The sequence below is a fragment of the Nomascus leucogenys genome, chromosome 14, assembly GCF_006542625.1.
Source record: "Nomascus leucogenys isolate Asia chromosome 14, Asia_NLE_v1, whole genome shotgun sequence".
Lineage (NCBI taxonomy): Eukaryota > Metazoa > Chordata > Mammalia > Primates > Hylobatidae > Nomascus > Nomascus leucogenys.
The window spans coordinates 54,979,861-54,997,495 of NC_044394.1; the positions used below are offsets into that span (position 1 = coordinate 54,979,861).

At 37.2% G+C, this 17,635-nt stretch overlaps 1 protein-coding gene across 1 annotated transcript; it reads left to right on the top strand.

The window, feature by feature from the left end:
- The first annotated feature begins 209 nt into the window (after nucleotides 1-209).
- LOC115838253 (ATP-binding cassette sub-family A member 9-like) lies at nucleotides 210-14,029 on the top strand. The gene is made up of 4 exons (XM_030827098.1): nucleotides 210-661; nucleotides 12,010-12,118; nucleotides 13,611-13,818; nucleotides 13,998-14,029. Exons 1-4 carry the CDS (start codon nucleotides 651-653, stop codon nucleotides 14,027-14,029), a joined length of 360 nt encoding a protein of 119 aa, XP_030682958.1. The 5' UTR covers nucleotides 210-650.
- Nucleotides 14,030-17,635: the final 3,606 nt, after the last annotated feature.

A 17,635-nucleotide genomic window follows, 5' to 3' on the forward strand; every position in this document is an offset into this window, starting at 1 on the left:
AATACACAAAAATTAGCTGGCCGTGGTGGCAGGCGCCTGTAGTCCCAGCTACTGTGGAGGCTGAGGCAGGAGAATCGCTTGAACCTGGGAGGCAGAGGTTCCACTGAGCCGAGATTGTGCCACTGCACTCCAGCCCAGGCGACAGAGGGAAACTCCATCTCAAAAAAAAAAAAAAAGTAAATATTAAATATTGTTTAATCTAGAAAATATTAAAAAGAAGATCAATGAGAGGGAGCTTGCCACAGAGATTACAGTGTAGTACATTGAAGGAAACATATTGAAAACAGAATTTAGAACCAAAAGTCAAAGTCGACCAGGGCCAGAACTGACAAGCTCTAACCTAGGTACAAAGTTCTAGCAAACAAGTTACTGAAAAAATTCCTAAATTATATTCTATGTGCACAAAATGTTGGCGATGTTATTAAATGTATTGAATGTGATAATTTTGTATTTTCTGCAGAAAATACAACCGACCAACCTATAACCTTTTCTGTAGATGTGGAAACAATCAGAAGTCTTTTTTTTTTTTTAAGTTTGACAGTCTCATGGATTCAGGAGTTCGGCCTACTTCCACAGACTGCTTGCTGAGCAACTTCTGGATCGCATATAACTAGAAAAAGGATAAATATAATTGAATCAATATTGAGAGAATGGGAAATGGGTAAGGAAGATTTCATTTGGTTATCATGGTCCATGAGACACAGATAAGAGGCTGATTTAAGAATTGCATGCATTTATTGTTTCCCTTTCAGCTGTATGTTCAGGAAGAAATTACAGTACCGAAGAATTTAACAGACTCACTCGCTGTAAGCAAAATGATAGTGGTCCTTTCCCCCCTCTTCTTCAGCCAAAGATAAACTCCATGAATTATAAGAATTTTGGAACAGTCTTTTCTTCTACTTACACAAGATGCTCAAAAATAGACAGAATGGCATCTATTACCAGTTAAAAATGTTTCTCTAATAATACTGGAAAGCAGGACATACTAAAATTCAGTAGTTACTGGTGGAGAAAGTAGTTTGTTTCATGGGAACTGTTGCAGAAATGACAAGCCTGGAGGCTTTGGGAGCACAGGTAATTGTTATGTGAGATTTCTCTAAAGATTCTCCTCACTTCAGTACCATGAAAGATGCTACATTAGTATGCACACAATGAAACTGAGATGCAGATGGAAACTCAGAGTTTCCTTTGTTACCCTGAAAAAAATTACATTGCTTTATTGCCATATTTCTGGATTCAGGTTTTAAGAATCTGTTGAAGATTTTGAAATAGTTTATAACCCTATTTGTATGTATTTACTTGTCACTTAAAAAAATATATATATATGTAAAACATATATATTTATATATTTTCCACTTTGTTCTGCTCTACTCTTCTCTGGATTGGCTTCTTACTTATCTTTGTTTAAATCATTGTGTTGGGGTCAACTCTCCCATTAGGGCCTTGTATGAAAAGACCAATTGAGAAAGTCTAGATTCTCCTTGGTTTGTTAGTTCCTAATGTTTTGATATGTCCAGCCAACCATCTGCAACTACAAACTCCCTGCTGAGGAACTAGCAGGAAACAAAGAAATGGAAAACAGCAAAGAAATCACCACGTGAGCAGAAGATATTCTGGCAGGCTAGCTGAACTGAGACCAAATTCTCCTTGGAAATCAGTATAAAACAGAACTATTCACAATGAATGTGAAATTAAAAGCACGATGTAGTAGTGACCCAAAAGGAATGTGAATTCTCCAGAACACGCAGAAACCCATGGATGAACTGTGTTTCTAGATTTTTCCTCCAGCTTTCCTGACAGTAAGTTAACCTCTAAAATTGTGGTTATTTTGCATATAGAAATATAACATAAGACTATAAATAGGAATGCCAGACATTTAGGTAGAAACCATTAAAAGCAGTAAGTTATTAATGAGTCATTTTGACTTTTTACATCATCGATTTTATTTTGTATGACTAAATAACCAAATGAAGAACTAAGAATTTGAATTTTTACCGCATAACTAAAACATTTTTGGACAAATAGCATACATTATCTAATAGGCTATTGAATAAATCAAAAGAAATGTAACGTTATGTTGCTTCTTTACAAGTATGAACTATTTCCAAAGTTATTTGAATTACTTGCTCTTCTTTGTTTGTTTTTAATTTTACTGCCAGAGGAATTGTAAGCATTGCAGGATGCACAGTTTTCTGAGTTTTGAATTGTTTTTAACTGGCTTGAGAATATTTTCATCAAGAAAACTTAAGGAAAGATTTTTATTGATCTTGTTTATTATAGTAACTATTTAAAAATTTTGATCTAATTTGTTGCCCAGTGCAACAAATTAGAAAAATTTGTTCTGTGAATAACGGGAATTTTATCTGACTGGGAAATGATTGGCTTTTTATAACCAATTTATTATTTCTAAATTATACAATTTCCTATTCAGAACAATTTAGGCTAATTAGAAGTTTTATTATTATTACAGTGGGTAGCATATTTTTTCTCTGATATTTACACTAAGATGTTCAGTGGGGGAAGAATCAGTCTTAACGCTCAGAGATAAATAACCACATTGATGACAATGAGATTCTGTAATTGTTTTTTATTCATAAATATTTTCTGGTACACACATTAATTCACAGAAAGAAAGAAGAGTAGTCACATGGGCACAATATTTAACCCTTTCAGATACTGAGGTTTATCACAGCTTGATTTCTTAGTTGGAAATGTTGCAGTTTGGTTTCAGTCAGGATTTCCAGGCTATCACAGCCTGCTCTGATGGCATGATTATCAGGAGCTCATCTGCATCACTGGTGAATTTCTTTGGTCACTTTTGGACAGTTTTTAAACATAAGTCCATGCCCTCCTTTGTTCTGCTGATGAGGCGCGTCATGAAAGAAATGCCCAGCAATGTCTTCCTGTCTTGTTCTCAGGCCTCAGGCTCTTGGACTCCTTCCCCCAACCCTGCCCCCATGTTAACTTTCTATTGCTGCTGTAAAAAAAAAAAAAAAAAAATGACCACAAACTTAATGGTTTAGAACAAAACAGAGTTATCATCTTACAGCTCTGGAGGTTAGAAGTGTGATGCGGGTCTCACTGGGCTAACATCAAGGGGTTGGCCAGGCTGTGTCTCTTTCTGAAGGCTGTAGGGCAGAATCTGTTTTCTTACCCTGTGTAGCTTCTAGAGGTTTCTTGCATTCTTTGGTTCATGGTCTTCCTCCTCCATCTTCAAAGCCAGTAGCAGCAGATCGAACCCTTCTTCTACTGCCTCACTCTGATCTCCTCGTCTGCCTCCCTGTTTTACTTTTTAGGACCCTTGTGATTACACTGGGTCTACCTAGATAATCCAGGATGATCTCCCTATTTCAAAGTCAGCTGATTAGCAACTTTAATTCCATCTACTGCCTTAATTCCCCTTTGTCATGTACTGTAACATATTCACAAATTCCAGGATTAGAATGGGACCATTATTCTGCCTATCACATTTCTCTTCAACTATGCCTTGTGATATGGTTTGGCTCTGTCCCCACTCCAATCTCATCTTGAATTATAGCCCCCATAATCCCTATCTGTCATGGGAGGGACCCAGGTGGAGGTAATGGAATTATTGGGGCAGGTCTTTCCTGGGCTGTTCTCATGATAGTATTGATGTCTCACGAGATCTGATGGTTTTATAAAGGGGAGTTCCCCTACCCAAGCTCTCTTGCCTGGCACCATATAAGATGCGACTTTGCTCCTTATTTGCCTTCAGCCATGATTGTGTGGCCTCCCCAGTCATGTAGAACTGTGAGTCAATTAAACTTCTTTCCTTTATGAATTACTCAGTCTCAGGTATGTCTTTTTTTTTTGAGACAGAGTCTCACACTGTCACCTAGGCTGGAGTGCAGTGGTGCAATCTTGGCTCACTGCAACCTCTGCCTCCCAGGTTCAAGCAGTTCTCCTGCCTCAGCCTCCCAAGTAGCTGGGATTACGGGCACTTGCCACCACACCCAGCTAATTTTTTGTATTTTTAGTGGAGATGGGGTTTCACCATGTTGGCCAGGCTGGTCTCGAACTTCTGACCTTGTGATTCACCTGCCTCAGCCTCCCAAAGTGCTGGGATTACAGGCGTGAGCCACTGTGTCCGGCCTCAGGTAAGTCTTTATTAGCAGTGTGAGAACAGACTAATACACCTTGCCCTTCAGACTTCAGTAGCAGCACAGTATTCCCTGCAATAGACCATGGATAGGCTCCATCTCTGATACTGCCCCCTTGAGGCTGACTTGAATAAATCATCTTCCCACTTGAGCTGTCTCTTGAATACCGGAAGGGGTCAGCATATTCATGGCTTTGCTCCTGCCATGAATATGGCAGGATGAACCATGAACCTAGGATCCAGGAGCACCCTCATCAATACAACCATTGAAGGGGCAATAGCAACCTTACGATTGCCACTCCTGTTCAATATGGCACCAAAAGAGGATACCATTGATGTGAAAACACAGGCCTTATTAGTCAACTGGCTTTGTGCTCCACTGTACCAATGCTTGAACTACTACCTTTGAATCATTTCCTGGGTGAGTTTCCCATCCTAGAATGTTGGGTTTGTTAGCTGAGATTAGGTCTTACGTTTTCTTTATTAGTTAAAATAGTTCATGGTCATTAAAGCTCTACAACTTTCAGACCATTGTTGTTATTCTGCCTTATATACGACACCATTATGTAAAATGGTGTCATATTTGCATTTAGCCTATGTATATTCTCTTGTGTACTTTAAATCATCTCTAGCTTACTTACAATACCTAATGCAATGTAAATTCTATGTAAATAATTGTTATACTTTATTGTTTCAGGAATAATGACATGAAAAAAAAAGCTTCTACATCTTCAGTACAAACCCAGCCATCCTTTTTTTCTGAGCATTATCTACCGCCAGTTGGTCGAATCCACAAGTGCAGAACCCACAAATACAAATGGGTGCCTATAGTTTTTGAGCTGTGCTAACATGAAAGAGTATAAATAATTACATTATACCCGCACTACCAAACTGAAATTGTCATATCTGAAATAAGTTACCTTCATTATGTTGTAGTAGGTCAGTTAATGGCTTTTGGACAGACATGTCCTGAATTCTTTGTTTGTTCTCTGCAAACAATTCTATAAAGACTTACTAAAGCCTTGGCTCATGTTTTAGAAAGTGAAAGTCTGGCTGACTGGTGGATCTGTGTGCAAGCCTGAAGGCCACCCTCTCTCTCTCTCTTTCTGTCTTGTAAGCCTAGGCCCTTACATAGGTTACCCTCAAGGCCAAGGCTGAGCCCATAATCAGGCAGGCATGGGTGATTGTCTCTCATTGAAAATAGCAGAGCAACATTGGTGCCTACAAATGATTATCCCTATATTGATTTCAATAATACAATAGTGGAATGAGGTATCTGTTTAGGTACCTTCAAGGACAATTTTATGTGATTTGTTTATCTCTATTTGGCTGATTCATTCTCCCTAACTCCACCTCCCGCCTATCCACATATGTATAGGCAGGTTATAGCCATCATAGATGTGAAGATTAGTTTGGGTGCTCTTTTCTACCAACAGTAAAAGTGGACCATCTGCTTTGCAAGAATAAAGTTTGTCTATAATAACACCAAACCTATTCCTTGACTCAACAGTCCATTCTACAATAATTACATTTTTATGCCCATACCGTCTCCCCAAAATGCATTTTCACACCACTGAACACTAGTTAAAACTATGAGTTCCAAGTCTCCCTACCTCTTGGGATGTTTCATAGGAAAATCTCCACTGACCAAGTGACATAGGTCTGGCATTTATTTCTGTGCCTCTTCATCACCACATATTCAACTATTCCAAAATAGTTATTACCACCATCACTCTACTCTAGTTCCTTCTGCTCATTATCTCTTACACAATATATCCTATCTAATTAGGCTTCACCTTATGTGTTGTGCCCAAGCGAGTTAGAAAAACGCCACACTTTGGGATGAATTAAGAGTCCTTTATTAAGCCAGCGGCCAAAGAGACGGCTAACACTCAAAATTCTCTTGGCCCCAAGGAAGGGGCTTAACTTTTATATCTTGGTTTAGGAAGGGGGGGCTCTAGTTAAAACAATTTTACAGAAGTTAAGTAGTCAAAAAAGTTAAAAGGATAAATGGTTACAGGAAAGTAAACAGTTCTAGGCGCAGGGGCTTTAAGACTATTACAAGGTGATAGACATGGGGCTTTGGGCGTTATCAATCAGGCGAATTCTTGGGGACTGCGGATATAGCTTGCCACAGTATCTTATCAGTTAATTGCATTCTTGGATGTGCTGGGAATCAGCTTGCACAAGTTAAGTCCTTGAGGAAGGGGCTGCCAGTGAAAGAGCCAAGATGGAGTTTGTCCGGTTCTCTCAGCTAAGGGAGAAACAAGGCCAGGTGAATAAGGAAAAAACAAGGTTGGGCATTACATATGAAGTAAGCTTTTGTAAATATCCCAGGGGATGAAGGACAAGGAGTTGAAAGATACAGAACAAAGATTCAGAATTTTATTTCATTTTCTGCTTCTAGCATCTGAAAGAGATTGTAGAGTGTTGATACAATTTCTTCCTTAGTAGTCTGATAGAATTTCCCAGTGAATCCATTCACTGGGGAACCAACAGTGATGCTTTCTGTTTTGAAGATTATTGATTATTAAATCAGTTTCTTTGACATATATAGGCTAATTCAGATTGTCTGTTTATTCTTGTGTGAGTTTTGACAGATTGTCTCTTTGAAGGAACTGATTCGTTTCATCTAGGCTATAAAATTTGTGAGCGTAGGGTTGTTCATAATATTCCTTGATTGTCCTCTTAATGTCTATGAGATCTGTAGTGATGCCCCCTCTTTCATTTCTAATATTAGCAACTTGTGTTCTCTCCCTCTTTTTTCTTAGTCTTGGTAGAGGCCCACTGATTTTTTTTATCTCAGAGAACCAGCTTTTGGTTTTACTGATTTTTCTCTATTGATTTCCTGTTTTCAGTTTCATTGATTTCTATAATAATTTTTACTATTTTATTTTGCTTTCTTTGGATTTAATTTGCTCTTCTTTTTCTAATTTCCTAAGGTGTAAGCTTAGATTGTTTACTTTAGATCTTTCTTCTTTACTAATGTATGCATCGGATGCTGTAAATTTCTCTCTAAACAAAGCTTTCACTGTATGCCACAAATTTTGATAAGCTGTGTTTTCATTTCTATTTAGTTAAAAACAAGTTTTAATTTGTCATTAGATTTTTTTCTTTGACTTTTATGTTATTTAGAAGTGTGTTTAACCTCCATGTATTTGGGAGATTTTCCAGTTATCTTTCTACTACTGATTTCTGGTGTAATTCTACCATGGCCCGAGAGCATGCATTGTATGATTTCTATTCCTTTAAATTTTCTAAGATGTGTTTTATGGCCCCAAATTGGTCTATCTTGGTGAACTTCCCATGTGAGCATGAGAAGAACATATTTTCTGCTGTTGTTGGGTGAAATAGTGTGTAGAAATGTTCATTTTACCCAACTGGTTGATTATATTGTTGAGTTCAACTCTGATTTTATTTATTTTCTGCCTGCTGGATCTGTCCATTTCTGCCAAGAGAGGTGATGAAGTCTCCAACTGTAAGAGTGGATTCATCTATTTCTCTTTGCAGTTCTCTCAGTATTTTGACACTGTTGTTAGCACACACATGTTAAAGATTGCTATGACTTCTTGGAAAATTGACCCCTTTACCTTTATGTAACTTCTCTCTTTATCCCTGATAATTTCCCTTCTTTGGAATGAAAAGTCTGTTCTGTTTTAGAAGTCTACTCCATCTGAAATTAATATAGTTATTCCAGCTTTCTTCTGATTATTGTTAGCATGGTCTATCTATATTTATCCATCTACTTTTAATCTATATGTGTCTTTATATTTAAAGTTGGTTTCATGTAGACAACATGTAATTACATCTTTTTTATCATCTACTCTGACAATCTCTGTCTTTTAATTGGTGCATTTAGACCATTGATGATCAAAGTGATTATTGACATATTGGATTAGTATCTACCAAATTTGTTACCATTTTCTATTTATTGCCCTTGTTCTAGTCTTCAATTCTATTTTTGGTCTACATTTTTTCTGCCTTTTGTGGTTTTAATTGAGCATTTAATATAATTTCATTTTTCCTTCTTTCTTAGAATATCATTCATTTAGAATCAATTTTTGTTTGTTTTTTGTTTTTACTTTCTTTTATGGATTTTCCAAAAGAAAAGCAAATTAAATCCTTGGAGTTTGCAATATATATTTACAATTAATCCAAGTCAACTTTAAAATAACACTATACTACTTCATTGGTAGTGTATATTATAATAGCAAAATAACCTCAATTCATCCTCCCTCCTGTCCCTCATATCATTACTGTCATTCATTTCACTTATAGATAAGCATACAGGAACATTATATATGAATGTAATACATATATTGTATATGGCATTTATATACATATGTAAACGTAAGTATACGCAATTGAATACATTGCTATTATTTTCTATTATGTTTCAAATTGATTAAAAATAAGAAAAAGTTTTTATTGTACCTTCACTTATTCTTTCTTTCTCTGATGCTTTTTCTTTATGTAAATCTGAATTTTTTTTTTTTTTTTTTTTTTTTTTTTGAGAGAGGGTCTCACTCTTTGCCCAGGCTGGAGTGCAGGTTCGCCATCACAGCTCACTGCAGCCTCGACCTCTCAGGCCCAAGTGATCCTTTCTATCTCAGCCTCCTTAGTAGCTGGGGCCTCAGGCATAAGCCATCATGCCTCACTAATTTAAATAATTTTGTTTTTGTAGAGACAGTCTCCCTATGTTGCCCAGGCTGGTCTTGAACTTCTGGGCTCAAGCCATTCTCTGACCTTAGCTTCCCAAAGTGCTGTAATTGCAGGCATGAGCCACTGTGCCCAGCCTTATATATAAATTTGTGACATATCATTTTACTTCTTTTCAAATAACTTCTTTTCATATTTTTGCAGGTCTACAACAAATTCTGTCATTTTTTGTTTGTCTGAGAAAGTACTTCTCTTTCACCTTTTGAGGTTAAGATCACAGAGTACATTCTACTAAGGGTAGAATGCTAAGTTGGTGGGTTTTTTCTCACAGCACGTTAAATACTTTATTCTCTTCTTGTTTCCATAATTTCTGAAGAAAAGCTAGATAAAATTCTTATTTTTGCTCCTGTATAGAAAAGATGTTTTCTTCCTCTGGCTTCTTTAAGATTTTTTTCCTTTATCTTTGATTTTCTGTAGTTTGAAAATGGTATTCCTTGGTGTAGTTGTTTGAGCAAATATTCTGCTTGGTGTTCTCTGACCTTCCTGAATCTAAGGCTGGGTGTCTAGCTGTTATTTGGGGAAATTCTCAGTCATTACTGTTTAAAATATTTCTTCTGTTCCTTTCTTTCTTTCTTTCTTTTTGGTATTCCCATTAGGCATATGTTACACATTTTTAATTGTCCCACAGTCCTTAAATATTTTGCTCTGTTTTTTTTTTCAGTCTTTTTTTTTGTTTTCTTTTCAGTTTTGGATTCTTTTCCCAGCTGTGTGTAGTCTACTAATAAGCTCATCAAAGATCAAAGGCATTCTTCATTTCTGATAGTATTTTTAAATATTAGGCATTTATTTTTGGTTCTCTTTTAGAAGTTTTATCTCTTTTCTTACCTTGCCCATCTGTTCCTGCATGATGCAACATTATAAGAAATATATTTTGTCTCTGCCCCCAGTTTTGGCACAAAGCTTCTAAAACCCTTGTAATTTCCTGAGTCACAGGGGTGATGGGAATAGCGTTTGTTATAATATTTGGTCCCTGTTCCTGACACAGAGCTTCTAAGACCAGGAATCTCTGAAGTGAAATGAATATCTTCGTGTTAATGAGATATCTGATGGCTGATATCCCCTAGATTGCTTCAGGATAGGACTGGTTGCCAGGGATTCACCCATCTGATTAGAAGGTTTCAGCCCCATCCCCAGATGTCCAGGGAAAGGAGAGGAGATTGAGTTTGAGTTAATCTCCAATGGCCAGTGATTTTATTAATCATGCCCATGTAAAGAAGTCTCCATAAAAGCCCTAACTGAAGGAGTTTGGGGAACTTCTGGTTTGGTGAACATCTCAAGGTGCTGGGAAGGTGGTGCACCCAGAGAGTTAATGGAAGCTCGGTGTCCTGTCCTGCACACTCTGCCATATGCATATTTTCTATTTGGCTGTTCCTGAGTTTTATCCTTTGTAATAAACTGATCATTGCAAGTAGACTGTTTTTCTGAGTTCTGTGAGCCAGTCTAGCAAATTATCAAACCCAAGGAGCGGGTTGTGGGAACCCCTAATATGTAGCCAGTCAGTCAGAAGTACAAAAGACCCAGGCTTGTGACGGGCATCTGAAATGGGGGGCAGTCTTTTGGGACTGAGTCCTTAATCTGTGGGATCTGCTGTAACTCCAAGTAGACAGTGTCAGAATTGAAGTGAATTGAATTTTAGGTCACCCAGTTGGTGTCCGCAGAGAACTGGAGAATTTCTTTGTGGGGAAAACCCACGCATTTGTTATCAGAAGTGTTTTATACAGAGAAACAGGTGTGGACTTTTTTTTCTCCCATGTTAAATATTGTCTACTTTATCCATTCAAGCCCTTAGTATTTTAATAATAGTTGTTTCAAATTCCTAGTCTAATAATTGCAACATTTCTGCCACATCTGAGTCTGATTCTGATACTTTCTCTCCTTATACTGTTTTTTTTTTTTTTTACCTTCTAGTATGTGTAATAATTTTTCTATTTGTTTTTGAGACAGGGTCTCTCTCTGTCACCCAGGCTATAGTACAGTAGCATGATCATGGTTCACTGCAGCCTCAATCTTGTTGGGCTCAAGTAATCTTCTGCCTCAACCTCCCAAGTAGCTGGTAGCTGGGACTACAGGGACCATGTCCAGCTAATTTTTTGATTTTTTAAAAATAGAGATGGGGTCTCAGTTTGTTGCCCAGGCCAGTCTCTAACTCCTGGCTTCAAGCAGTCCTCCTGCCTCAGTCTCCCAAAGTGCTGGGATTACAGGCATGAGCCACCTTATGCAGCCTGTAATTTTTTCTTAGTAGCTGGACATGATGTCCCTGGTAAAAGTTAAGCAATCTCTTAAGTTCGTGGCACACAAAATAATTGATTCAAACAAAGCTCCTATCTTGTTTTGGTTACTTATTTTCTTTAATTTCCAATTCCCACTTTTCACCCACCTCCATTCTTATTTCCCACTTCCAGAGATATCCTTTTTATTGTATTAGGGATGGTGATCCTTTAGCTCCTGCATATTTTTGGAAAATGTGTATCACATGTAATGTGAATTGGTATCAATGATATTTTGACCTAATACTCAATCTTTTCTTTTTCTTTCTTTCTTCCTTTGAACTGGAGCTATATTTTTAAGATCTCTTCATGTGGATGGGCGTATGCCAATCCAGTGCTCCTGAATCCTACATAGTAATCTTTGGACTGTATCCATCAAAATTTGTTTTATTAACACCATGCCACAATAATCTACATTATAAAGAACATTCTTGCACTGGTCCCCTCATGAGCTCACGTGAGAATCTCCTTGGGCTGCATATCCAGGAGCAGAACTGATTGATGGTAGGATATTGCTAAGTAGTAATGAATTAGTAATGAATCACCCACGTGACTGGGTAAGTTTGTACCCCCAACAACAGGGCAGAAAGTTCCTTTCTCCCCATTAGACAATTTAACAACACCCACAGTTGAGGAGATAGCAACGATCGACACTATTCACTCTTCTGATTTTTCTCAATCCAATGATAGAGAAATGATATCTGATAGTTGTTTTAATTCTTATTTCTTTCAATATTGAGTTTAAACAGTTCCTCATATGTTTTTATTTTAGCCTTTTGGCTTTCTTCTTCTCCAGGAATGCAACTGGAAACAGCTGTTACAATGTTTCTTTTATGTTTGATTGAGCAATGTTTTCTACTTTAGACCTTCACATTTACTTCATTTTTTTCTGTCTTTTTAAAGGAAACAGGTCAAAATGAGCAAGAGATGCATGAGCGTGGGTCAGCAAACATGGGCTCTTCTCTGTAAGAACTGTCTCAAAAAATGGAGGATGAAAAGACAGACCTTGTTGGTATGGTTCAGAGTCTGTGTGTTCTCACATTTAGAGGATGAAAAAGTATTTTATCAGGCAACATAAACACTTCATTTTCATTATTTAATATTGCACATATGTGTAGTCTAATTAACAAGCTAGTTTTTTTTTCAAATTCTGGGCTTTGCTATTTGTTCAAGTAAAATTTATTTTTTCAAATTACATTATGTATTATTGTTTTATGTCTTACTAGAGGCATTTTTTAAAAAATTCATATTCAGAAACTCCTTGAAAAAGCCATATCTTTATACTGCAAAGATAACAATTCTTAACCTCTGAGCTCATTTGAATCTCATGAACGCATTTGTATAGAAGTTCAGGGACAAAGTAAAAAAGAGGCAGGGAATCCAAAATCTGAGAAACAATCAAAAGGCAAATTGTAGCACTTCTACACAATGTCATTATAGACACAGACAATGTCAGTTTGAAAGAAATAATGATCATGTAAATAAACGGGAAAATAGTATTGTGAACTTTTACTTCTATTAAAATAGTACTTATTTTCTTCGATCATAGAATGATTAGATGTGCTTTGTGCAAAAAATTTAGTAAACTCAGAAAAATATAACAAAATCACCCATAGAATACTCATAGTTCAAAAGTTATATTAACATTTGATCTTATGAACTTGTGTGTGTGTTCATGCAACAAATATGTATTGAATGCTTGGATAGTCAGGGAATAAAGTATACAACAATTCCTGTATAGGGAAAAGATTATATAAATGTAAAAGTTGAGACCACACCCTACATAGGTGTTTTAACTTTAAACTTTTAGCTTTTTTTTAATAGAAACATTATATTTATTTTTCTATTAAGATAGAAATAGATATAGACGTAGACCAACACACATAGCTAAAAAAGGATCATATGATGAAGATGACATATAACTCTTTTAAAAAGGACTTATGTGTAGAATTATAACTAAATAATTAACTAGGTTCTTATCACTGGGTTTCAATTGCATTGTGCTGTATTTCCAATTCCCGAATGTGGTCACAATGACAAAGACTTTAACTTTTTTTTTTATGAGCAACATTTTGGGACTATCTTCTTTCACATACCAGCAACAGAAGGTAAAAATATGATCTTGCTCCTGTTGATGGAAGCTAGTTACCTATTCCACATCACCTACTATTTATTTATCACTGTCACTAAAATTTTAACGTGACTAAACTGTTGGGCCATTCATAAAGTAATCCAGGCTTTATCACTTGCACTAAAGTGTGGTAAACTTAGATTCCCAATTATAACTAGAATTGATGTTACAATTCTGTCTTGGTAGACAATGTGCATATTTTAAAATATGCAGATTAATGGACAAAGAAAATCAGGATATTTAAAAACTAGGAGAAAGAACAAATGGAATGCAAGCCAAATAACAGAATTAAGTATTTCAAACTGTTTGTGGATGATTGATCTGTGGTACAATATCTACCAGTTTGCTTCTTTTTTCTCTTATTGCTATATAGGAATGGCTCTTTTCATTTCTTCTGGTACTGTTTCTGTACCTATTTTTCTCCAATTTACATCAAGTTCATGACATTCCTCAAATGTCTTCAATGGATCTGGGACGTGTAGATAATTTTGATGATACTAATTATGTTATTGCATTTGCACCTGAATCCAAAACTACCCAAGAGATAATGAACAAAGTGGCTTCAGCCCCATTCCTAAAAGGTATGTTCCCTAGTTGTTCATAGTAATTTCCTTATTTGCAAAAGGCACAAATTCATTTTGAGATTTCCTTCATAAAGTATGTTGAATGTTCAAGTTTCTAGAGTTTATTAACAACATTAATGTATATTCCTTCCAAGTCTCAAAATTTTGTGTAGTTTGTTCACTACTGTCCCTTTTAGGAAATTCCATATTAAAAGGGTTATCTTCATAATTGTACATATCAAAATGAGATAGTCCAGGGTTATTTAAAGGTATGCTTGTGAAAAGATTCTGGAAACATTGGACTGTAGTGACAGCATGATTTTTCAAATACATAAATATTAAGAGAGAAACTATACATCATTTCAAAAACCCATGGGCAATATTTACAATGAAAAGAGGTGACATGTTTCCTTGTACCACAAAGTATATATGTGGGTGGGACACAAGGCTCTAAAAGCCACAAGATTGACATGATTTTTCCTCTGGGTGTAGGAAGAGAGCAAAGAGAAACAATAAGGTATCTGATGGTCCTGAAGAAACTTCTTTAAGAGTTCATAATTACCCACCAAAAAGCAGAGAGGGCCAATTTAAGAATAGCAACTGAAACCATATTCAGAAATTATATTACTAGTATAGTTTTGGAATGCTATTGAAGCTGTTAAATGTGTAAAGTGTGATAGACCAAATAAGTAAGTATGGAATAGTCTCATTCTCTCACCCATGTGTCCTTAAAACTTGGGAGTCACAGTATGGAAGAGAAGGTCTAGGGCAGGACATTTACAAGGTGAAGAACCTTGTCATTCCAGATAGCTTAGAGAGCCATCAAGACCTGATCGGTTATGCCAAAAGAACTCAGCAGCCAATGTGGCATAAGTCCATGCTTTCATCAAGTTATTAAATGAAAAATATAACTAATTGTTTTACCATTAGAGGATGATACAGGTTGAGCACCCCTAATTCTAAAACCCAAAATCTGAAATGCTCCAAAATCTGAAAGCTTTTGAGCGCTGACATGATGCATAAGTGGAATATTCCACACCTGACCTCGTGATAGGTTTGACTCTGTGTCCCCACCCACATCTCATCTTGAATTGTAGTCCCCACATGTAGAGGAAGGGACCTGTAATCTCCATGTTTTGAGGGAGGGAAGTGATTGGATCATGGGAGTAGTTTCCTCCATGCTGTTCTTATGATAGTGAGTTCTCACAAGATCTGATGATTTTATAAGGGGTTTTCCCCCCTTTGCTTCCTGTCTCTCCTGCCACATTGTGAAGGTGCCTGCTTCCCCATCTGCCATGATTGTAAGTGTCATGAGGTCTCTCCATGTTGTGGGAATCAGGAGACCAGAAAGACCGGATGGGTGGAACAGGAGGATTTTATTTAGGTGGCCACCGGCCCAGCAGATTAATATCCAGAGGCTGAGCCACGAACAAAGACAGGGCTTGACTTTTATTCATGCAACTGAAGTGGGGTGGCTAGCCAGTGGCGTGAAATTTGCAGGATGGGGAAAGTGAGCTTACAGAAGCAGAACAAAGGCAGTTAATCAAACTGTGACAGGTTTTGCAATTTAGGCATGTCTTGTGACCTTTGCCATCCTGCACAAATGGGAAAACAGAAACTTACAAAATCCTTGCAAACTTGCAGAAATAGTTACAAAAGTAATTATAAGAGCAGAACAAAGAATGATAGCATGGGGAGAGAATTTCAGGCAGAGACTGATAAGAACTTGTTTTTCTCATCCCCGCTCTTGGAATCCATTTCTCTGGGGCCCCTGCCTGGCCTTGCAGATAATGTTATCATAGCTCCAGCTGGACTTTGGAGTGAGTCAGCCTGGTCAGGGAAGGACTTGTTTTCTCTTTACTTGTTTTTCTTATATTTCCTGCTTCAGCCAGCCACGCAGAACTGTGAGCCAATTAAACCTCTTTCCTTTATAAATCACCCAGTCTTGGGTATGTCTTTATAGCAGTGTGCAAACAGATCAATTCACCTCATGTGATCGGTCACAGTGAAAACGCAGTAAAAACTTTGTTTTATGCACAAAATCATTTCAAATATTGTATAGGCTGGGTGTGGTGGCTCATGCCTGTAATTCCAGCAATTAGGGGGCCGAGGTGGGCGCATTATCTTAGGTCAGGAGTTCCAGCCTGGCCAACATGGTGAAACCCCATCTCTACTAAAAATACAAAAATTAGCCAGGCGTGGTGGCATGTGCCTGTAATCTCAGCTACTTGGGAGTCTGAGGCAGGAGAATCACTTGAACTCAGGAGGTGAAGGTTGCAGTGAGCTGAGATTGTGCCACTGCACTCCAGCCTCAGTGACAGAGTGAAAGTCCATCTCAAAAAAAAAAAAAAAAATATATATATATATAGTATAAAATTGCCTTCAGGCAATGTGTATAAAGTGTATGTGAAACATAAATGAATTTCACAATTAGACTTGGGTTCCATCCTCAAGATTTCTTATTGTGTGTATGAAAATATTATAAAATCCAAAAAAAAATTGAAACCCAAAATACTTCTTATCTCAAGCATGTGATAAGAGATACTCAGCCTATTGTAATGAGTTCTTATTATGGAAAATAGCAAATAAAGAGAAAATATAAGCACATATCCCACGTGAACTATTGCACAACCAAATAGATAATGGAAAATATTATTTTGTAAATGTTTTATATTAGTAGATGAAAAAGAAATGATAGAAAAAAATCACCATTTTGAAACTCCCATTGAATTAATGGACCTAGGCACTGAGGGTCAACAGCTGCTAATATCTCAAAAAGAGAAACAACTAGAAATTATAAGCCTCTCATAAAACAACACATCAACACCTATCAGCTGGCAAAAAAAGGATTAGACCTGAGTCTGATTAAGCCTCTGGATCTAGCTGCTGGATTGTAGGAAATATGGAGGACAAAAGAACTTGTTGAATTGCACCAGGAGGATGCGCTTATATGGGTTAAATGGCCTGGTTAGATCAGTAACAGTCAGCCATTTACACTATATATTTTAGAATAAACAAAGTCTCTTAAGGAAACACTATCTAAATGCAACAGTTTTATGCTGTCTTTGGAAATTTGGCTACATTGACATCACTTCCAAATGAAAATGTGTACTATAATTGCAGCATATATTCCAACTTTACATAGGCTTGTTTGTATATGAATTAAATTGAGGTATTGGTATTTCCAATATCAATATTTATACCAATACCAATACCAATGATTATTTCCAATACCATTGGAATTTCCAATACCAATAATTATTTCAAATTCATTATGCCTTAAATTATTGTTTTTTGTTTTTTTTTTGAGACAGAGTCTCGCTCTGTCGCCCAGGCTGGAGTGCAGTGGTGCAATCTCGGCTCACTGCAAGCTCCGCCTCCCGGGTTCACGCCATTCTCCTGCCTCAGCCTCTCCGAGTAGCTGGGACTACAGGCGCCCGCCACCACACCCGGCTAATTTTTTTTTTGTATTTTTAGTAGAGACGGGGTTTCACCGTGGTCTCCATCTCTTGACCTCGTGATCCGCGCGCCTTGGCCTCCCAAAGTGCTGGGATTACAAGCGTGAGCCACCGCGCCCGGCCAAATTATTGTTTGATATGGTTTGGCTGTGTCTCCACCCAAAATTTTATCTTGAATTGTAATCCCCATAATCCCCACAATCCCGGTGAGTCAAGGGAGGGACCCAGTGGGAAGTGATTGGATCATGAGGGTGGTTTCTCCCATGCTATTCTCATGATAGTGAGTGAGTTCTCATGAAATCTGATGGTTTTATAAGCATCTGGCATTTCTCCTGCTTGCACTCATTCTCTCTCCTGCCTCCCTGGGAAGAGGTACC